This window comes from Rhinichthys klamathensis, unplaced genomic scaffold (genome assembly GCF_029890125.1).
Source record: "Rhinichthys klamathensis goyatoka isolate OS25496 unplaced genomic scaffold, OSU_Roscu_1.1 h1tg000320l_1, whole genome shotgun sequence".
Lineage (NCBI taxonomy): Eukaryota > Metazoa > Chordata > Actinopteri > Cypriniformes > Leuciscidae > Rhinichthys > Rhinichthys klamathensis.
This window is the reverse complement of record NW_026606836.1, coordinates 736,575-760,190: the sequence shown is the minus strand read 5'-3', so window position 1 is coordinate 760,190 and position 23,616 is coordinate 736,575. Positions and strand designations below refer to the sequence as shown.

General features: G+C 35.7%; 2 protein-coding genes across 2 annotated transcripts; one reads left to right on the top strand and one right to left on the bottom strand.

The window, feature by feature from the left end:
- Positions 1-1,052: 1,052 nt before the first annotated feature.
- fastkd1 (FAST kinase domains 1) lies at positions 1,053-16,068 on the top strand. The gene is made up of 14 exons (XM_056271472.1): positions 1,053-1,397; positions 2,327-2,395; positions 3,255-3,380; positions 3,459-3,857; positions 4,249-4,359; positions 7,785-7,916; positions 8,842-9,328; positions 10,599-10,713; positions 10,801-10,929; positions 12,836-12,967; positions 13,950-14,063; positions 15,223-15,367; positions 15,447-15,561; positions 15,653-16,068. Exons 1-14 carry the CDS (start codon positions 1,063-1,065, stop codon positions 15,743-15,745), a joined length of 2,502 nt encoding a protein of 833 aa, XP_056127447.1. The 5' UTR covers positions 1,053-1,062; the 3' UTR covers positions 15,746-16,068.
- A 316-nt stretch (positions 16,069-16,384) lies between these two features.
- klhl41a (kelch-like family member 41a) lies at positions 16,385-22,802 on the bottom strand. The gene is made up of 6 exons (XM_056271475.1): positions 21,608-22,802; positions 20,552-20,709; positions 20,373-20,480; positions 20,100-20,285; positions 18,874-19,020; positions 16,385-16,567 (listed from the first exon to the last, which is right to left on the bottom strand). Exons 1-6 carry the CDS (start codon positions 22,700-22,702, stop codon positions 16,456-16,458), a joined length of 1,806 nt encoding a protein of 601 aa, XP_056127450.1. The 5' UTR covers positions 22,703-22,802; the 3' UTR covers positions 16,385-16,455.
- Positions 22,803-23,616: the final 814 nt, after the last annotated feature.

The window sequence follows — 23,616 nt, the reverse complement described above, 5'->3', positions numbered from 1 at the left end:
CTTTATAAGAACTAACTAACTTTAATAAGTGTTTGTTAGTTGACATTCTAGGAGTATTTAGATAAGTAGTGTGATATAATGAAGTAGTGTGATATAAAGAATGCTATAATGATGATGAAATTATATATATATATATATATATATATATATATATATATATATATATATATATATATATATATATATATATATACATACATATACACAGTACCGGTCAAAAGTTTGGAATTGGAAACATGTTTTTGAAAAAAAATGGTAGAACCTGTGATACCTTTTTTCAGGATTAGAAGTTAAAAAGAACAGCATTTGTATACAAAAAGTAATCTTTTCTAACAATATAAATCTTTGCATCAATTTAAAACATCCTTGCTGAATAAAAGTATTAATTTCTTTCAAAAAAGAAAGAAAGAAAAATAGACTCCAAACTTTTGAACAGGAGTGTATATTGTTACAAAAGATTTCTATTTTAAACAAATGCTGTTCTTTTTTTAATACTTTTTATTCATCAATGAATAAAAATTATCACAGGTTATTAAAAAAAAGCAGCACAACTGTTTCCAACATTGATAATAAATCATCATATTAGAATGATTTCTGAAGGATCATGTGACTGAAGACTAGAGTAATGATGCTTTGTGTCACATAAATATAATTTATTTATGTGACACAAAGCATCATTACTCTAGTCTTCAGTCACATGATCCTTCAGAAATCATTCTAATATGATGATTTGTTATTTTAAAGTATATTCAAATAGAAAACCATTATTTTAAATTGTAATAATATTTCACAATATAATTATAGGTAATATATCATAATAGACTTCTTTCATAAACATTAAAAAATAGTAATACATTAACGGTACTCTATATACAATTTATATGTATTTCAGAATGTCTTAGTAGTGTTTGATATTTCTCTTTTTTGCTTTAATAACAGCAGTGCTCTAGCTGACATGGACAGAAGTTGATGATCTGATTCTTCGGTACATCTGATCTCTCTAGTATGTGGAGTGACTCCTGACGGCGGCCGTCCTGTGCCATGTTTCGGCCGTCCTGTGCCATGTTTGGGCTCCAATCGCTTCGGGTCTGTTCCCGAAGGCTGTTTCACAGTCGGGTCGTCGGCCGTGACCAGCTTCTAGACCAGCTTCAGGCTTGCTCTGCTGAGGACCAGGTGTTCGATGTGGTGGGCCGGAACAAAGCCAAGCTGTCTGTGAAGCATGTGAGCTGTGCTATTGGACTCCTGTGGCAGTTTCAAAGGGACCGGCCACATATGCTCAGGACGTTTGAGTTTGTCCAGAATCACCCGCAGTTCCTGACGCTTCGAGTTCTGGCTGAAAACAAGATCAGCCTCTTGGATGACAGTTCAGTGGTGAAAATGCTTTATGATGTGCTCAGGTACAGCGTGAAAATGTGAAAGTGAGGTGAAAGCTCTGTTCCAAAACCTTGTGTGTAGCCTAGCTAGATAGTATTATACGGTCAGAAGTTTGGAATAATTAAGATTTTTAAAAAATGTTTTTGAAAGAAGTCTCTTTTGTTCACCAAGGCTGCATTATATTATTAAAAATGCAGTAAAAATAATTATATGTAAATGTCAAATGTAATTTATTCCTGTGATCAAAGCTGAATTTTCATCATCATTACTCCAGTCTTCAGTGTCACATGATCCTTCAGAAATCATTCTAATATGATGATTCGCTGCTTAAGATTTTTCTATTATTATTATCAATGTAAACAACTTGTAAACAGTTGTGCTGCTTAATATTTAGGCAATAAAAAAGTTTAGGGTAAGTGAGATTTAACAAAAAAAGAGAAGAAATGTACACTTTTATTCAACAAGAATGGATTAAATTGATGAAAAGTGACAGTAAAGAAATGTATAATGTTACAAAAGATTTATATTTCAAATAAATGCTGAAGGATCCTTAAAAACACGTTATTATGGTTTCCACACAAATATTAAGCAGCAAAAACAGATAATAATTTGAAACATTATTAATACTGTGATGCATTGCATTGGACAGAAAAAGTTATTTTATCGTAGCAGACGAATGTAGAGAAATGTTGATTAGAATGAATTTTTGTATGCAATGTATTTTATACTTAAAGTGTTGTGTCGTTAATTTTGCAACATGCTAGCACCAAACTCAGTTATGAAGCATTCGGTCGCTTATGAGGTTCTATTTCAGTTCTATTTTAATCTATGTCGGCAGCTCTCTAGGTTCTGGAACAGAGCCATTGTCAAAACTACAATGTAAATATGGTGTCCTAATTAATTATTTGTGGGAATATATCCATATTTTGATTGGATTGGTCTTGTTTTGCAGGCTTCAAGTAGAACATCACGACTCTCTTGTGCAGCACTTGGTGACAGAGGCTTGGACCAGACTGGAGAGGTACATGACAAATCTCATAAATGCGACCACGACAGTGAGAGTTTGGTGATTTCCAATGGCATGATTGAAAGTGTCCATCTACTTTTTTATCAGCCTTGGTTCTATTTTTCATAAGGATTTTGTCTTTGTTAAATAAGCCATGAACCAAAACATCCAGCTAGGAGGTGAACCACAACATTTCACACTTTGATTTCAGGCAAAAAAGTATTTAAAAATTGGACAGAAAGACAAAGATACAAGACTGTGTCATTGCAAATTACACAATTAAAATAAATAGTTCAAATAAATTCAATTAAATAAATGATTGAAACATATTGCAATAAATAAAACAATTTATTTACAGGTGTTGATTGTAATATATATATTATAATTGCATGACTAACATGTAAACGTTGTGGACTAAACATCTTTTATGCAAAATATCTTATTCAGTACATTACTAAATAAATAACATGCATTTTGAATGATCCTCTTATTTTCTTATAATAATTAACATTTTGCAGACCCTTCCCGATCATAGGGAAGACTGACTGGATGGGCGCTAAATAGTTATTTCGGTATGATTTGCTGTTTCAATCCTCTGATTGGTGGAGACTTCTGCAGAATCATGTGTAATGTAGTTTTATACCAGGAATTCTGCTGTTAAAAATTATTAATTAAAAAATGCAGCATAGCATATACCATCGATTAGCAGCCTTGTAGCTCACAGTAGGTCTGTCTTTAAAGATTGACAAGCTAGTGTTAAAAATACACCGTTGTACTCTAATGCAGATGTGATGTGGATACTGTAAGTACCGGTACTGCAGCAACAACGTTTTCAAAAGTTGCCCCATAAAAGTTTGCTTTCTCTGCTTTACAGATTCCAGATGAAAACACTTTCAAAGTTTGCGGTTTGTCTGAGTGATCAGTTCCTGCAGCACAGCCCTCTGATGGGGCAGATTACTCAAATAGTGAGTCAGAGACTGGACTCCATTCAAGACGCCAGGTGTGTTTTTAACCATCAAACACCCTAAAGGTGTAGTGCACCTGAAAATAAGTGTATTTACACATGTCCTCCTTACAGAGTGCTCACACCCTTGATGATCGGTATCTTTGCCCTGGTGTCGCCACAACTGCGGGATGCGCTGCTTACAAAAGCGGACAACCTCCTGGACAAAATGGACCCGTTACACTTCAACAACCCCAGAAGGGTGGTGCAGTTCCTCCGAAACATCAGATATATCCACCGACCTCTCCTGGAGAAATGCAACCGGCTTCTCCTGCAGAACATCTCCCACCTGGACGCGGAGCACATCGGCATCACTCTGGGAATGTATCAGTCATTGCAGTTCAATAACTCTGATTTCAGAGTGGCTGCGAGACAGAGACTCATAGAGTTGGTGGACACAAGCACTGATCCTGCCACTTTCAGCAAACTCTTTGCTTGTCTTGGACCAATGGCAGGACAAGGTGTCAGAGAGAGGTGAGCAAGGGAAAGCATCCCTTATTTTTTTAATTACGTACTATTGTTGTATATCAGTGCTATTTCAGTGTCATTTATATACTATAGAAGCTTGTTCCTGCCATGGAATAAAAAATAAAGAAGGGAATTGCGACTTTTTATCTCACAGGTCTGTGCAAATGCTAGTTTACAGTATTTCTGACTTTATTTCTCATATATTCATATGTTGTTCAGACCAATTCCTCTGACCTTTGACCTCAACTCCTTTGTATCTGTATAATAGTGCAACAGGGACTGTATTTTTTTCAGTCATTTTCTCCATAGGGAGTGTTTTAAGCCATGAACCACGAGACCAAGCAGCTCTGAGATGAAAATCCGCTGTATGATTTGATTGGTTTGATTGGTCTTGCAGGTTGGAGAGTACTGCGCTGCTATTGGCTGATGAGCTGAATCCCCAGCAGGCTTTAGGAGTGTTGGAGTCAATGGAGGAGATGCAATGCAGGAACCTTCAGTTGATAAACAAGTGAGACAAGTTATCTGCATTACATCCACATGTCAGAACTTAATAGACTATCAATCTTAATAGATTATCACAGTTAGGGGTCGGTGAAATTATTAAAATTTTGTCTCTGCAATAAAAAAATGTGATTACAATTTTTGTTTTTACACTACTGTTCAAAAGTTTGGGGTCAGTTAAAAAAAAAGAAAGAAATTAATACTTTTTTTCAGTAAGGATGCATTACTGCATTACACACACACACACACACATATATATATATATATACAGTATATGTATATTGCTGGAAATTCATCAACATTTATTTTTATTTGAATAGCTATGTAGTAGCATTTTTTGGGATAATCCAGTTAGTTAAACAATTAAAGATAAGATTATTCATAACCAGAGCGGAGCGGTGTGACTCCATACTTCTTTCTGTTTGTTATGAATTTCTTGAATAAATGTCTTGATTACAATAGGCCTATACAGATTATGGTGATTATACAAAAACAGTTATGGTGTTTGTGGCTTTAAAGTAATATATTGTGTAAAGCGGTATAAATAAATGTGACGGACTTGACCGAATTGCAGAGCTGGTGCAAACATATCCACATCAGATGCTTTCTTTACTTCTGTTTTCTCTGAATTGTCATTTTTGTTGTGTGTTTATTTTGTTATTGAGGGGAAAGTGTGCAGCACATATTTACATTTAAATATTCATCTAAGCGCCGCTCTCAGCAGCGTGAGGCGTGAGCACCGTCCAGATGTTCACAAACAGTGTACCGGTGCAAAGGTATTTCAGACTTGTTAAAGGGGTGGTTGATTATGATTTCACTTTTCTAACTTTAGTTAGTGTGTAATGTTGCTGTTTGAGCATAAACAACATCTGCAAAGTTACAACGCTCAAAGTTCAAAGCAAAGAGAGATATTTGCTTTTAAATAGTGCTGCACGATTAATCGTATCGCAATCGTACGCGATGTCAAACCTATGCGATTATATAACGCAAAATGCCGCGATTTTATATGAAATAAACAAATTAGGGCTATTAACGCAGCATCTCTTCTTTTTTGTCATCCTTTGACTAGTGTTACATGATCCCGCTCTTCGTGCAAATGCCTTAAAACCATTTTGCATGACTAGAAGTCAAAAGAGAGCGCGCTGCCTGTGAATGTCCTGAATGTGACTCACAGAAAAACGCGCGCCAGTATATGCGCATGCACAGACCGCGTGCCAGAATACAGTTCTCTTTCGAGCTTGAACGAACAATAACACACACAATTATACCAAAATGTCGTTTTGTCGATTATCTTCATAACATAAGAGCAGTCTTATGATGGACGAAAAGAGTTGTGCTTGTGAGAGAATGAGGCGCGTGTGAGATACGCGTCTCGGCAACGGCTGCTCTTAAAGGGCCAGCAGCGAAATAAAGCGTTCCGTCAGTAAAGTTAATCAAAGAACAAAGGGAACAGAAAATTACTCACTGCTCTTAACTAAAGAAGTTTTGTAGCTTTAATAAGGATTAGTCTATATATAATTTATAATTCATGCAGCGCAGACTGTTTGATAACTTTATTCAATTTCTGTATATAAATCTGTATATAAATCCTCAATCCTACCTGTTAAGACCGGAAGGGCACAGGTAAATATGGCATTTATTATGGGTTTATGTGAGGATTGTTTGAAGTTCACTTAATTTAAAAGCTGTTTTTTAAGCCTAATAAATATTTTAAAAGTTGATAGCTTTCAATTGTGTTGATGGAATCACTGTAATGTTGGATGGCTATAATTAACGTTTAAAATGTGGGGGGTGTCGTCATTTTTATCCAGACATCAATGGTTTATTGATCATTATAGGTGTTATCAATCATTTAGTTGTTGTTGCTAGTTTGAGTTGAGAAATACACATTAATACACAGAATGATCACTAATCTGTGTGTGCATTTTACTTTAGAACCAAGCAAGTTGACTCATGAAACCATTTGTTTATTATATCGCTATCGCAATCGCAATATTGACCTCATTAATCGCAATATGACATTTTCCTCAAATCGTGCAGCCCTACTTTTAAAGAAATCGTTTTTTAAGGATTACAACAAACAGCTGGTAGGAACTACACGAGCTTCCTCCCGGGTTAGTGACATCAATAACCCTAAAATTTACATAAACCCCGCCCCCGGGAAGCGATATTTTTTTCACAGGATGGTAGGGGAAGACTCATGAATATTCATTAGGGAACTCATCCCTGATTGGTCTGATGACCTACCCCCTAACCCCGCCCCTAAACCTACCCGTCACTGGGGGTCTGATGACCTACCTCTAACCCCGCCCCTAAACCTACCAGTCACTGGGGTTAAGACCAATCAGGGATGAGTTCCCTAATGAATATTCATGAGTCTTCCCCTACCATCCTGTGAAAAAAAATATCGCCCCGGGAACACCATGTTGAGAAGAGGAAGAGCTGTTGTAGTCGCTCTGTGTGCATCTCACAACAGTTCCTATACAAGCGATTTATAGATTATCCTGACAGAACATGCTAATTGAAGATAGTTAACTCCACATCAGCAACATAAATTCATCAACTAACTATTCAGAGATGTCCTGTTGCATTCTACATGTTGTCACTTCTTCTTAGTCTCTCCATCTTTGTCTGACTTCGGTTTAAACATAAAGGCAGAACAGTTTCTGACATTTTAGCGTGTGTCTGCGTGAGGTAATCGGAGCTGCTAACACACACACTCTTGAAGCTCCGCCCACTGTGTCGGGAGCTGCAGCTCATTTGCATTTAAAGGGCCAGACACAAAACGGTGCGTTTTTGCTAATCCTCAAAAAGTGACAACTTTAACATGCTATATAAAAATATCTGTGGCGTATTTTGAGCTAAAACTTCACATACACACTCTGGGGACATCAGAGATTTATTTTACATCTTGTGAAAAGGGCATTATACCACCCCTTTAAGCAAAGAACGAAAAATAGCTTCGGCGTGAGTACATCACAAAATAACTCAGTTTCTATACAGAAAATGTTAAGATGACTCTGTTTAAGACATATTGTACATCTCTGTACAAGGCCCATCTTTGGACTAACTATAAAAACGCCAGTCTGCAAAGGCTACAATGATGCTTGTCGTGTGCTTTTAAAGTGACCAAGATGGACTAGTGTGAGTGAAATGTTTGTCACAGCTCGAATTAACACTCTACAAGCAAAGCAACTTTGCGGAAGTTAATGTATAGCTTTATCTGTAGGTTAATAATAATGTCACTAACAAATATTAGATTTAGTGCAGTCCGCTACCAGTCCAAGCTGTGGAGACGGTCTTTTTAAAATGCCTATTTAATTGTTGTTTCTTTTTATTTGGTGTGTGTGTGTCTTGTATCTATATTGGACCACCACGAGTCCAGAATAAAGTTGAATTGAATTGAAGACCTTCGCATGTCTTTTCTGACAGGATGGCAGCAATACTCTTCAAGAATCTGGAGACGTATCGTTCGTTGGATATCGCTCGAATTACTCAAAATCTCATCCTGCTCCATTGCCAGAATCCCGAGATGTTCTCCAGACTGAAAGCCAAACTGCTGCAGTGAGTGTTTCCAAAAACAGATTGATAAATTAGTGACTGTCTAGGAGTCTTATAATTAAAGGGATAGTTTACACACGGAATGTAAAATTCTCACATCATTTACTCATCGTTTCGTTTTGAACCTGTATGGTGTTATTTACACTGTGGTATGATTTTTTTAAAATGTTTTTCAAAGAAGCATCTTATGCATACCAAAATAGTCTGATCAAAAATAAAAAACAGTAAAAATGATAATATTGTGAAATATTATTACAATTTAAAATAACTGTTTTCTATGTGAATATCTTGTAAAATGTAATTTATTCCTGTGATCAAAGCTGAATTTTCAGCATCATTACTCCAGTCTTCAGTGTCACATGATCCTTCAGAAATCTGTATAATATGCTGATTTATTATTTATTTATTATTATTATCAATGTTGACAACAACTACTGGTTAATATTTCTTTGGAAACTGTACAGATACATTTTTTTTCAAGATTCTTTGATGAACAGAAAGTTCAAGTTTATCTTTTGTAATATTATAAATGCCTCCTTGCCGAATAAAACTTCTTAAAAAAAAAAAAAAAAGACTCAATGGAGTCTTTATACTATTATTAAGGTAACACTTTTAACATTTGTTAACTAAATTATTTAACATGAACTAACAGTGAAGAATCCTTTATATTATTTTCAACATTTAATAATAATGTTTTTAATCAAATGTTGTATCTATTAGCATTACTTGAACAATGAATAATTGTATTTTATTAGCTAATATAAAAAAAAAACGTTTTACTGTTAACTAATATTGCTCATTGTTACTCAATTTTAGTTAATGCATTATTTAATATTAAGATAAAGGGTTAACACAATTAAATTATCTTATTTAACACATTTATGTTTTTAACCAATATTGTTTTTCTGTCTTCGATTGTCATTCATAGTTTCCAGCAGGGCAGTGTGTACCCGTACGAGGTGACCATGCTAACTCGGGTTCTGTCCATGCTTCCTTCTCGGCATCTCGACGAGGGTGTCCTTTCCCGTGTGGAAGCCGTGCTCCCGCAGTGCAACCTAAACAACCTCAACACTTACGCCATAGTCGTCGCCAAGTGGATTCGCAACGACCCCTCGTACCGGCACAACACCCCCAGCAAGTATGTCCACCTGCTGCAGAGCCTGAACCACTGCGCACGCGAGCGGCTGCACAAGCTGGAGCATGTGGATGTGGTGCTGGAGGAAGTCAAGTACTTGTCAGGGGAGTGGTTTGATGAGATGCTGCTGGAGGAGTCAATGGTCACCTTGCAGAGACTGCTTCACCAGATATCCTGGACTAATGTGCATGAGCTGGCCGTTTATCTGACCAGGACTAACTACTTCTGTGCCGCGCTGCTGGACCGTATCGCTAGTATGACGATTGAAAATATAGACAAGGTGGGAGTCATTTGAAGTGTTGTTTGAATGCGTTTTCACTTGAATTAGTTGAATAAAAGTATTGAATCTATTTTTAAAAAAAAGAAAAAGATCTCACCCATAACTATTAAATGGTAGTGTATCACAGTTTCCACAAAAATGTTAAGCTCCACAACTGTTTTCAACATTGATAATAATAATAATTAATGTTTCTTGAGCAGCAAATCAGCATATTAGAATGATTTCTGAAGGATCATGTGACACTGAAGACTGGAGTAATGATGCTGAAAAAACAACTTTGATCATAGGAATAAATTACATTTTAAATTATTTTACAACAGTTATTTTAAATTGTAATTATATTTCACAAAATTACTGTTTTTACTGTATTTTGATCAAGTAAATGCAGCTTTGGTGAACCTAAGAGACATTTTTGAAAAACATAAACAAATCGTTATTCCAAACTTTTGACCGCCAGTGTATATACAGTGTGTTGATTTATTATTAAGTTTATATGAGGTTAACTTATATAATGTATATATGGTTAGTAATTATAGTTTTTTTTATATAATTTTATTTAATTATTAGTATATATTAATATTTTGTAGTTTTCTAAAAAGTTTTAAAGTTTAAGTTTTTCCTCTATTGTTTATATTTTATTTTATTTCAGCTTTATTTCAATTAACTAAAAGGATGTTTAATAGTTTTAGTTAACAATAACAACAGTTGTCACCAAATGTAAGTATTATTCAAATTCTGGTGCTGAAAATTTATTTTGTACAGTGTTCTTCAGAAATATCATTAATTTCCTCCATGGAGAAAAATACATATAACATATAAAGATTTCAGGACAGATCTGCAATGAGCTCTGAGATTGTTAAGCCATTAAATGTTTCTATTGAAGCCATTGTTTACTACACAAAATATAGCGAAAAATATTATTTCAAAATTTTCATTAGTCATTTGATGAGATGCATACACTGCTGTTCAAAAGTTTGGGGTCGGTGTGATTTTTTTCTAAATGTTTTTGATGCATTTATTTACTAATAAAAAAACAGTAAAAATGCAAATATTTTGCAATATTATTACAATTTAAAATACCTGTTTTCTATTTCAATATATTTTCAAATGTAATTTATTCAGCATCATTCTTCAAGTCTTCAGGTTTACATGATCCTTGAAATCATATGCTGATTTATTCCTCAAGAAACATTTTCTCTTGTTATTAATATGCAAAATACATCAGACCCATCTGTTATTAAACAAGTGTATGTCTGTCTCTTCCAAACAGATTCATTACTCTGCAACATATGCCACTTTGCTGCCTTTTGCTGAGCTAAATTATGACCCACCGATGGCGGAGCAGTTTTTTGATGCCTGCATTCGACATTTCACTCCACATATTAGTAAGATCCTTCCACTGTGCATCTATAAATGAGTTGTTTCTAAAATTTAAGAGGGAAATTGTAACCTGTTCCTGCTGATGTAAACAGGCTCCTTTGACCCTCACCTGCTGGTTCTCTTGGCGTACGCACTGGCTATGGCTGATTATTTCCCTGAGGAGGTGGTCAGAGAGATCTTCAACGTGGACTTTCTTGCAAAGTTGGATGCCCATCTAGAAAGTATGTGTATTTTTGAGATTATATAACAAAACAATATAATTAATGTATCTTGAAGGTCTGAAAGAGACATCTGCATATTTGGTTAAAACAGTTTCAGGAGTGAGTCCAGTATGGGTGTAACGGTACAAAAAAATGATGGTTCGGTTCATAAGTCGGTTTTGAAGTCATGTTTCGATACATTTTCAGTACAGCAGGGGGAAAAACAAACCATGTTTTTTTTTATCATTAAAGTCCCCATGAAATGAAAATGAAAGTTTTTTGGGTTTAAGTATGAATATGTTAGTTTTACTGGTATCTAATTATAATAATAATAATACATTTTATTTATAGTGCACTTTACATTTCAACGAAATCTCAAAGTGCTACAGTAGCAGGGGGGTTAAAAACAGTTCCAAAAAATATCACAAAATCAATAAATAGCAATAAAAAATCTATAAGCTAGCGTGCTCCAAAACAGATATAACAGAGATAGGCTATAAGCTTTCAAAACGTACAGTCTCTCACTTCTGCCAATATGGATCAATGATTTGGATGACATCACTCTGCACTTCAGCTTCTCATCAGATTTTCTGTCCAATCAAACGCTCTCTAGAATCTAAAGCGTCCCGCCCCCTACATTATAAATAGACGCTGAAGCTGCGGCTGAAATCGGTCACTTGCTCACACATTTATTATTTTCTACATGGTGAATGGCACATAGTGCACTATAAAGGGGATAAATATTAGGGCTGGGTAAAAAATATCGATTTCTCGATATTAGTCGATTCTCATTTTTACGAACCGATATCGATTCTTAAATCTCAAGAATCGATTAGTCATCCTGTTTTCATTTGATGAATGATTGGAACATTGTAGCGCGCATCCCATCCAATTAATCGCAATAATCTTTGTGCTTTGTTACAATTGATTCTAAATAAAGTCTCAAATTTCAAATTACGTCCATTTTCTTACGAAATTCAAAAACATAAATACCGTTTTGGCGCTGTGGCGTGAGATCGCTCTGGCTCAGCACATCTCAAGAGAAGCACATGATCTCCTCTTCTGCCTTAATAATACCAGTTACAGCGCGAAATAAACATGAATGAGCATCTGAAAGTGTGTTAAAAGATAGAGTACAATAATCGAAATCCGTATCTTTCACATGGAATCGCTCAATCAGTGTTTCAACCGTGGAAAGACGTCAGTAAAACAACTTGTAAACAATGTCATGTAACGTCACATTTACCTCAGAAAAACCATATGTGACCATAAACTCGTTAGTCAGCTAGAAAAAATTATTCTAAAGAGGAGCATTTTGCAAAATATATGCACCATATGATATTACATATTCATTATAATGTTTAATGTTCTTCGATATTTAATGCATGTTTGAATAAATCTGGCAAGTTTTTATGACAGCCACCATTTAAATGTTTATATTTCATATAACTTTATTATTATAAAAATAAATAAAAGTGTAATTTAAGTTTTTGTATTGCTACAAATCAGTTAATTTTTACCTATAGTAGGCTAATGAAGCCTAGTAGGCTACAACTGACTCCCATAGTTTACAGCATTAGTTAAGAGATTTGTTTTCCTTGAGAAAAATTTGCCATGTATTGTACCTGATATCCAAAATAATCAATATTGAATCGAATCCGAATCCGAAACGAATTGCAAGCTTGTGAATCGAAATCGAATCGAATTGTGAAATTTGTGTCAATACCCAGCCCTAGTAAATATGCTTTCCATTGGGGCGAATGAAGTCTGGTATCACGTTAGTGTCACGCGAACCGCCGCAGCGCACACACAGTCTGCCGTCCGTTACACCTCTAGTACACACACAGAACAATAGTTTAGGGGACTCATTCCCGTATTTAAATGTGGTTGTCACTCCTGAAACTTTACAAGTGTGTGTTTTTTCCAGCTTTGCCGGATGCTCAGAACATGCGCATACGCCTGCGTCTCATGGAGCTGAATCGGGCCGTGTGTCTGGAGTGTCCTGAGTTCCAGGTGCCCTGGTTTCATGAGCGCTACTGTAAATGGCTGCAGAAGAGAGGTGAGCACACCGTAGATCCAGCTGGATAACGGGAACGGACTAGAATTGGATCGTAGAAATACTAGAGTTGGAAATCAGTTCTTGTCTGAAAGCATTTGTGCTTGGTACACATTAATATTAATAACGGCTGGCCCATGTAGCTAAAATAATTATTTCAATCATTTTTAACCATTTGATAAGATTTGTACACAACTGTTCAAAAGTTTGGGGTCAGTAAAATTTTTACAAAATATATATTTTTAAAAGAAGTCACTTATGCTCACCAAGGATGCATTTATATGATCAAAAATACAGGAAAAACAGTAATATTGTAAAATATTATTACAATTGAAAGTAACTGTTTTCTATTTTAATATATTTTAAAATATAATTTATTCCTGAAATGCAAAGTTGTTTTTTCAGCATCATTACTCCAAAGTTAAAAACTGCTTCATATTTTTTGTAAACCATGATGCAATTTAATGCTGGATACAAATATTAATTTCTTTTTAAAAAAAATGTACTGACCCCAAACTTTTGAACAGTGTACAGGTGAAACTCGAAAAATTAGAATATCGTGCAACAGTTCATGTTTTTCAGTAATTCAAATCAAAAGGTGAATCTAATATATTAAGTATATTTAACTATACGCATGATTATACTTTTCAGAGGCCTGACATTTCTGTATTTAAAATCCTTTTTTTAAAAATTAATTTCATGTAATATTCTAATTTTCTGAGATTTTGAATTTGGGGTTTTCATAAGCTGTAAGCCATAATCATCAAAATTATAACTTTTGCACGATATTCTAATTTTTCGAGTTTCACCTGTATATATCAAGATTTATGTATTTTGAAATAACTTTTTTTTTCTTCATTTTTTTTTTTATCGAAGAAAGCATAATTGTAGTCAAATAGATTGAAATGTTTAATGTAAGAGCTAACTTTTTAAATGAAAAAGTCTGGTTGGTTCAAATAGTTGAAGAATGTTTTTCTCACTGCAGCCAACAGCTCGATTAGTCCGATTCAGCAGCAGATCCATAAGATGCTCGGAGACGTCCTGGGTGGGATCAGTTGTGCTAAAGTCGGAGTGCTGACTCCATACTTCTATACTGTCGGTGAGTGTTAAACTAGCGGTACAAGTAAAATAGTCCACATTATTTATTCCTAACATTGTTGATATGTGTGTGTGTATATATATATAACTTTTTGCCACACCTACTTTGAGTTGCCTTTCACGTCGTTTTATGAATAATTAAAATGGGAACACTGGCGATGCAGCTCTGGCCCATAAACTGTCAAGACTATCAATCACATTTGTTTACGTTCATGTTCTCACAATATTGCATTGTTAAAATTCATAAAAATGTTACCGGCCAAGTGGGGATTGACTGTTTCAAATACTTGCCAACTTTGGTTTTTACTCGCATTTGGTGCTTGGCGATTATTAATTTTAGGCTCTGTATATATAGCCAAAAGGCGTGTCTAGCCTAGGAAAATTGACATCTTCACCCTTTATTCAGATATAATAAAAAAAAAAAAAAAAAAAAGATTTTGTAAGCATATTGAGTAGTGCTTGGGGTCAATTGTTTGATTTGTAATAATAATGCAATGAAACATGCCAAATTGCACAGAGTTAATATTTGGCTAGGCTGTCATACACAGTAATTATGAACACATGTAAAAACAAGAGAGAACCGATAGAATATTAATGAATTGTTGTAGTCAATGTATGCTTTTTCCTGTGAGCTTTTTGTTTTTCTATGCTTTTCTTTGCCTAAAAATAAAACCTGTAGCTGTTGTTTGCCTTTTCTACCAAATATATTTTTTGTCAGATTCTACCTTAACCAAGTTTAGTATTTTGTTCTTGTCTCATATATAAAATATATCCAGGCATCGCTTTGGGCTTTTATAAATATAAAGGTCTAAGGTCCAACATCTATTTTAACTGAAAACATTTTTTTGTTTCAATTTTTTATTTTAGATTTCATTCATCTGTTTTAACTGAAAATGTTATGTTTTATTTGTTCTTTTAAAAAAATTTTTTTTATTGTTATCCGTCTGTCTATCCATTTTATTTCCATGCTTAAGCATTATCTTGTCAGTATTTTACCTGTCAGTATGATTTGTCTATTTGTGGGATGTTATGTACCATTGAATATTATATGAGTTGAATTGATTTACTTGACTAGAAACACAGTGGTACAGGATGACAGTCCTAGATACAGCATTGCTGTCTCTGTAGGCTCATGAAAACTGTAATGTTTTTGTCATCAGATTTTGAACTTGTCCTGGATCGTCACCTCCAGCCGGTACCGTACAGCGAGCCGAGTCAGCTGCAGATCAGCGAGAACGGAAACGTTCACTGGCAGTCTGTATCAGCAGACAGAGAGAGGACAGAGCTGCCGCCAGGAGCTCGCCGGTATGTCATGCTTCAATGTGCAAAACTACACGTAATATTCAGACATAATATAATTTTCCCTGCTACTTCATCTGTCTAGCATTGCCTTGGATTTCTTGGACTCCAAATCCTTCTGCAAAAATCCCCGGCACATGAAAGGGGAGGCCATGATGAAGAAAAGACATCTGGAGATTTTAGGATATCAAGTATTACAGGTCAGTAGAAAGATATAATGTTTGACACACATACTATACTATTTGCATGACAAAAGTGTGTTTTTGCTGATAATATGCATTTTTTCTACAGATTCCCCACTTTGAATGGAACTCAATGGAGCTTTCCACAGAAGATGCATGGAAAGAATATCTCAGGAAGAAAATATTTACAGAGTTGCCCTGAGACATTATCTAAACTGGACATTTAGTGCAATCAGCGGGAGACACTATGAAAGGATTGTACATCAGGTTATCCTTCATTTGAGCTGCAAGACAGCACTGTACATTTAATTTTGACATCCGATTGAATAAATGTTTTCCTCAACTGCACCACATTTACAACAGAACCCAACATGAATATAAATCAGGTCATTTTTATGTTGAAGGTCAACATGAAATACCATTTGCCACCATTTTACCGCCGTTTTGAAGTGATGGATGATTTGTAATGTCAGCCTAAAAGGAACATTTTGGTACATTTTGATTAAAACATATAAAGACTGGGAATGTGCATTAACTCTTTCCCTGCCATTGACAATTTCCCGGGAATCCATTTTTCCACTGTATGCGAGTAGGGGGTGCTTTTACACATGGACTCCATTCAAGTGTTGATAAAAAGAATGCATGAAGCTATATTTTTCTTTTCTTTTTTGTAAAGGAGATGCTCTGTTCTTTCTTTTGATATATTGTAGGTTCAGATATTCATACAACAAAATATCTTGGGGTCTATAATTTTTTGTGATAATGATCAAAATGCTGGCGGGGAAAGAGTTGAATAGTTAAATAGTGTACATTTTGATTTAATATTGACTATATTTTTTTGTGTGGTTTATGCTTCTTTAAAATATAGTTACAGTTTGTTATTGGATACAATCAATGACAGTGATGATGTTTTTAAAGTTTAGGCATCTTTGCTGAATTTAGTCTCATAGAAACACAAGAGGCGCCGGCAGCGTATCGCATGTCTTGTATCATTCCAGCCCACTGTTTCTTGTCCTCCTCATACCTGTCAAAAAAAGAGCGGTTTTAGTCCCATTAGAATGGTTCATTACCAGTATACACTTGTTTAAATCATAATATTTTGTTGTGATTTTAACCATTTTACAGTACCGTTTAAAAGTTTGGGGTTGGTAAGATTTTCGTGACATTTATTTTGCTCACCAATTAAGCCTATTTTCTATTTGAATCTCTTTTAAAATCTAATTTATTCCCGTGATGCAAAGCTGAATTTTCAGCATCATTACTCCAGTCTTCAGTGTCACATGATCCTTCAGAAATCATTCTAATATGATGATTTGCTGCTCAAGAAAGATTTCTGATTATTGTCAATGTTGTGCTGGTTAATTTTGTGGAAACCGTGATACAATTGTGATGAATAGAACTTTCAAAAGAACACTATTCGAATTAGAAATATTTTGTAGCATTATAAATATCTTTACTGTCACTTTTGATCAATTCAAGTCCTTGTTGAATAAAAGATAAAACAAAATCTTGCTGAACCCAAACTTTTTAACAGTATGAAGACTTAAAGGAATAGTTCACCCAAAAGTTAAAAGTATCCCAACTAGGTGTATATGACTTTATTCTTTCAGACGAACACAATCAGAGTTATTATAAAAAATAATATCCTGTCTCTTCCCAGCTTTGTAATGGCATTGAATTTCACCAGAGTTTTTGGAGCACCAAAAACAGCATCCATCCATCAAAAAAAGCAATCTATACGACTCCAGTGTGTTAATAAATGCGAAGAGAAGCAATGGGTTCATATTCAAACATGGGCGTAGATTACGCGGGGGACGTGTCCCCCCCACTTTTTATAAAATGTAAATTCGTCCCTCGCACTTTTTCATAGGGCATGTGTCTATGACAAGCTGAGGTTTTCGCGGGTGTGTATAGCCTGCCCTACATGAGATTCAAAATCCAAAGAGTCAAGGATAGTCTATCTACATACGTGACTTTCACGCTTCCATGGTAATCAGTCACTCGTGCATTAGCTTACGACACGCCCATGCTCGCACCCGCGCCGAATCCATCAGTTTCATAGAGTTCAAAACGGCAAAAAAAACTCTTCACTCCTTTTTCACGAAAAAGTCAAGCACTGTAAGTAAGTTGTCATGTGGTATCCGAATTGTGTTGCACAATGATGAATAACTCTGCCTATTTCTCTAGTTGAATAATTAACAAGTTTAGTTGTAAATTGAAAATATTCACTATACCCGCACAAACGTGCACTATTTTCAATCTTATTTTATTCGTAATGTCATTTATTTTCACAGATATGTTATCAAAGCCCTTCAAATTAGAATAAACATGGTGATTATTAATGCTGAATTTGCATGTTCATGCATTAACAGCCACGATCTGCTTGAATCAGGAGTATCATGTGTAGACTATGATGTTTACCATAATTCGGTAACACTTTACAATTAGATAAAGTTTGTAGACAAACTTTTAGTTCTCTTGAAAAAGCCTAACTAAAGTTTGAAGTATTTTTAAAAGCTTGACGTTTGAAGGTTTTCAATTGGATAGTTTTAGTTTAGTAAGACAGACTTTAGGCTATTAAGGAAACGTTATTTTGCCAAAAGAAGAACTTTTATTTTAAGTAAATGTTATTTTTAAATCAGCCTACTTCAGTGTGATATTTAACCATATTATCATGCTTAACAGTAACACTGATAATTTGAATAATTGTAATGCGATGATCATGATATCTAAATCAGAGAATATCATTTGTTTGGGCGGTTGACGGGTGGATTATTTATTTTTAACAGTGGATTCGGGGGACTCAAAGTGCACCAGATTAATGAATTTATCTTTAAAATGTACAAAAATTTCTTCCGGGGGAGCATGCCCCCGAACCCCCCTAGAAGTACCGAGATCCACCTACAAAAATACTGTGGGAAACCCAGGCTATATGATGGTCTACGAAAAATAAAAATGTTATTATCGAATTAAAATACATGATCAGGATTTTACCACCTCCGCCTCGTTTTAAGCCAGGAAAAACCCTGCATGTGCAATATAAAGTAGGCCTACTGAACGTCTGCATTTCTTTCTTTCTGTTTTATAGCTTTAAAAATAAATAGCATATTAAGCCAATTAACCTGTCAACAAAAGTCTGGAGAAAAAAAAGTGATTACACTTGACATTCTGTCCCCCTCACTTTTGAAATGATGGCTACGCCCCTGTATTCAAATATAATCAATTCAACTATAATCGCCAGCTTCTGGCAACGGCCGTACGCACGTTCTTTGGGTGAACTATTGCTTTAAGACGAATATAATTCAGATGTGTGTCAAGAAGAACACTTACTGCCAGATGTCTGTGATTTCTGACGGGACACACTGTTTGTCGTCGTTCTCTTTCACAGTGAAGCCGCCCACCACATACAGCACACCAGCAGAACTGACCACATTCACAGAGCTTCTCTCCTGAGCAAACTCAGGGAACGCCTCCCATCTATTGGGAAAAACAACATGGCTTTTACTGATTCTGATAGATTTATCAGATTTTTAGAGGATAACGTCTGCTGTATCCCATAAGATAAATGTCACAATACCTCAAATTTTTGTCATTGTTATTCAACTTCTTTAATAAAAAAAGAAAAATTCCAGTTTTTGTTTCAATGTTCTTTCTCTAATCAAAATGTTTCAAATAAAACATGTTTTCTTGGAAATATTGTTTTAATTGGTGATGATTTTATAGGTTTGCCCTCTAATCCCAGCAAACAGAACGTTCCCCTAATGTTAGTATTTGGTTCCAGTTTGGTGTCCCGTTTTATTTGAGAACCAAATAATAACGTTCAAGGAATGTTCTTTTTTTTTTTTGCAACCATAAAATAATGTTCCCAAAGGGGGGTTATTTTTAAATATCATAAAAATAACTTATACAGAACGTTCCCTAATGGTTATTTTTAGGTTATTACTTAATACCCATGTAAAATAAGGTTACAGCGAGGTAATGATATCGGAGTAAAGAGATTAGGGGAATGTCTGAGAACATTAGAATAACGTTAGGAGAACATTAAAGTAATGTAAAAATAACGTTCTACAAACCAGAAATAACGTTCTATTTATGTTAAGAAAAATTTTCCTGTCTAGCCCAAAAACAAACCTTAAAAAAATAACGTTCTGGGAACCAAAAACTAACATTCAGGGAACGTTCTCGAAACCAAAAATTGTTGCCTGGGATTTTATTTTTCAATCCTGTCAATCTATGTAATATCACTTTAACAAAAGCCAGTTCCTTTCTGACATCATCCTCCAGGAAGTGACATTATTTTGGAGGGAAAATAATGGCTCAAATCAGAAAGTGTTATCAATAGATTTGCAGAATTCTGTGATGTTTTGAGGTGTTAAATGTTATGACTACGATAATGTCAGTATTTCAAAATATAGCAGAAAAAAATTGCAAGCTAACTTTTAATCATTCACTGAGCGCTGGCTAACTTTAGCTTTAATTTAGAGCATCTGTACGCCTTTTAATAAACGTGTTTCAGGATTAAATATCAATAAAAACAACTAGTGATTAATACGTACTTGTTTGTTGAAAAGTCAAACGCTTCACAAGAGGCTAAAAGGCCATCTTCATTGACTCCTCCAACCACAATGATCTTTCCTTTGTGGACGGCGACTCCAAACATGGACCTGGGTGTCTTCATGCCTGCCAGCTCTTTCCATTCTGACTTCTTGTGGTTGTACACAAACATCTTGTTGATGGTTTTACTATTCCAGAGATGAAAACAAGCAATGACACTTTATCTCAGGCTTTTATTTTGTATTTAAGCTCATCTTAACTCAAGTTTGACTTACTTTTCATCCGTCTTTCCTCCTATGCAGTACACTAGTCCGTTCTGTGAGATCACACTGTGGCCGTGAATTCTTAAGGGCAGTTTTTTGGTCTCCAGCCACTTCATCTTACTGCCGAGAACAGCAAAACATAATTCGTTTTTTGGTTTATGTATGAAGCAGAAAATGTAGAAGAAACTTACTCAACATCATAACACAGCACTGAGTCCAGAGACTCGCTGGTCTGCAGGTCTTTGCCAGCAACTGCAAACAAGAAGTTTTCAAACTCGCCCATGGCGAACAGACACCGGGGCGATGGCATCGGTGGCAGGGCAATCCAGTTCGGAGAATGAGTGTCCAGCTGAAGAAAACGTATGATTTAAAATGATTTACAAATGTAAATAACTTTCATTCTATTCTCCCTGGTGATTTAGGCCTCCGTACATATACGCCTTTCCACCTAATTCCAATTCCTAGAAATATGAAGACACGCAATTGAATGAATAGTTCATCGTGTCATCATTTACTAGCCCTCATGTCATTCCAAACCACGATAGAACACAAAAATGAGATTTTCACACTATAAAATGTTAACCCAGAGTCATTCTGAACTAAAACTAACACCATAAAACATTATTGTTACTTGAAATAAAATAAACAATAACTGAAATAAAATGAAATATTAAGGCAACATTTCTCATTTTCATTTTAGTTTAACTTGATGTACTAAAATAACTAAAACTAAACTATAGACATAAACACAAAACAAAATTACTAAAACTTTAGCTAAAATGAAAATGGAATATATGAAAAAAAATTAATTCAAATATATACATTTATAAAATACATTTAATGTTTCATAGATTTTGATGTATTCTGTACATTTGTAAATCCTGGGATAAAATTCTTATATATTTTGGATAAATAACATTCTTATTGGACTTCCTCTGATGAATATGAATATTTAATATGGTTGCATGCATATTATATAATGTTTTTTTATATAATTATATAATGAGGCAAGCCTGTGTACTGTGAGTTTGTAAGTACTGGGGTTAAAAGCAGTTCTAACTCCCTTTCAAAGGGGTTAAAATATGACAAAACCAGATTTCTTTTTTGACAGCCCATCTCGATTCTTCTTGATTGTGTGTAAAAAAAAAAAAAAAAAACTAGATTTCCTGCAAGATACCTTCATTATTGTTACAAGGAGAACGAGACAGTTTTGAAACGACCATTATACTATAAATGACCGTCTTAACCTGATAGAAATAGCACTGCAGTGGTGAATCCTCGTCGTCCTCGTCCACAAACAGCCCTCCCACAACATAGAGCAGGTTCTTCTTTGACGTAATGCTAACGTGGTTTCGCGGTATCTGCTCTGCCAGCGCTGCTAGGAAGCATTCGTTTTCATTAGCATCATAGGCCACAGCTGCCGTGTCACTTATCATCAGTATGAGATCCCTGGTGAACATCCCTAACCGTTTGTTGTCATTCAGATAACCGGGCAATTTATTCCCCCCCTCTTCTCCTTCGCCTTTCTCGCCCTCCTTCATTTGTGGAAGTTTTCCAGCAAAAGCCTCATTGATGATCTTCAGCTTCTTGAGGAGCTCAGGGTCGGCCTTGATGATGTCATCCTTTTCCACTTTCTCCTTGAAGTATTTCTCCGGTAGGAGTCGGAAGCGGATGTGCTCGAAGGCATCTCCCAAAGCGATCGCCCGGGTCTCCTTGTTCTTCCGGACCCATTTCATCAAGAGCTCGTACACGACCTCTTCTTTTTCCACGTTCAGAGAATCGCACCCGATGATGGCGAACAGCTCGGGAGCGTTGAACTCAAGAAAGTCCTCTTCCCTGGACAAAGTCTCAAAACGCTCCGCTATGAAGTCCCTGGCGGACACAGCGAGCCTTGGGCAGTCCAAGACCAGTCCCATTCTGAAGATGGCCAAGCAGTTCCCCAAAGACACCTTGTTTTGTAGATAGTTGACGCAAATGGTGAAAACGGATGGGATCTGAAACCTGTTGGCGACTGCGAAGATGTCTTGCACGTTCTCATCTGTGATTTCGATGTCTGCAGAATAGAGATAGTGCACAATCATTTCCATAATGGCGGGATCCACGTTCTCCAGCACTACTTCCTTGCTGGAGTCTTTCTTCTCAACCCCGTCCTCAGTAAAGTACAGCTCTCGAAAGTACGGGCTGCACGCTGCCATTATGAGTTTGTGGCAGGGAAGACTCCGATCTCCAACCTTTAGAAAACAATCCACAAACTTGTTCTCCTTCAGAAGTTCCTTTAAACCATCCTGGAGAAGAGTGCTCTGAAAGAGCCTCAGGTCCTCCTTGATACTCACTGGTTCCATCTCTAAGGTTGCAGGTCTCAAAGAGGATGCGGTACTTCCTCTTGTCTCGCCGTCTCAAGTGTAAGAGGCTGAAATAACACAGCACCAACACAAACCCCCTGCAATTTAAGTACAACCCTCTAAATATAAACCCCTCATACCGTCAGAAAGAATTCAGGCTGACTAAACGGGAGCCGCATCAGGCAGCTGTCAAAGACTAAAAAAGACAACTGTGAGCCTTGGACACACTCAGAGGTCAGGGGTGTTTTGTAAAGGGAAAACGAATGCGTGTTTGAGAGTGACACATTAGTAGGAATTCAACAGATGTCTAAGAGTTTTAAATAATCATATAGGTGTGTGTCATTACTTTTGTTTTGCATTTGCCCTCATTTGTACGACTCTCAAAAACGAGTTTATAGTTCTGACTCGTTCAGGTTTTAGCCTACTTAATCCACGTCAGGAAAAGTTCAGCCAAAAATTCTGTCATTATTTATGCTATCTATTGAGTATGTGTTGTGTTGTGTATATGTTTGTTCTTTTTGGTGCTTTGCAGCCTATTAAATGCATCGTAAGTAGGAAATAAGTTTAATTTGACATTTTTGTTTCACAGGAAAAACGACAGCACACAAGTTTGGATCAACATGAAAAAATTATTTTATGTTTTAACATTTTGTTGCTTAAAGGGTCAGCAAACAACAGCTGCCGTGAAGCCAGAAAGCAATTATCAGCGCTTCTGGTCATTTGTGAAGTAGTTGAGCTCATTTAATACATTTTTAACCAGACTTTGTCAAACCCGAGCTAAAAACAGAATGTGAGGATGTTTGATCAAGACACGGCTATCAAAACCGGGTATTGGAAAACGGATTAAACACAAAAAAATATTTCCTACTTCACATTCTCTCATACTTTTATTACAATACAACAGCAAAATTAGC

Bases quoted from the DNA above. Each gene is read 5' to 3' on its own strand.
- fastkd1 (XM_056271472.1), top strand. From the start codon at position 1,063: ATGTTTGGGCTCCAATCGCTTCGGGTCTGTTCCCGAAGGCTGTTTCAC. The intron at 9,329-10,598 runs GTGGGAGTCATT...TCTTCCAAACAG, and splicing joins CGATTGAAAATATAGACAAG to ATTCATTACTCTGCAACATA. The intron at 10,930-12,835 runs GTATGTGTATTT...TGTTTTTTCCAG, and splicing joins GTTGGATGCCCATCTAGAAA to CTTTGCCGGATGCTCAGAAC.
- klhl41a (XM_056271475.1), bottom strand. From the start codon at position 22,702: ATGGAACCAGTGAGTATCAAGGAGGACCTGAGGCTCTTTCAGAGCACT. The intron at 20,481-20,551 runs GTAAGTTTCTTC...TGTTCTCGGCAG, and splicing joins GTGCTGTGTTATGATGTTGA to TAAGATGAAGTGGCTGGAGA. The intron at 19,021-20,099 runs GTACGTATTAAT...TTTTCCCAATAG, and splicing joins TTTGACTTTTCAACAAACAA to ATGGGAGGCGTTCCCTGAGT.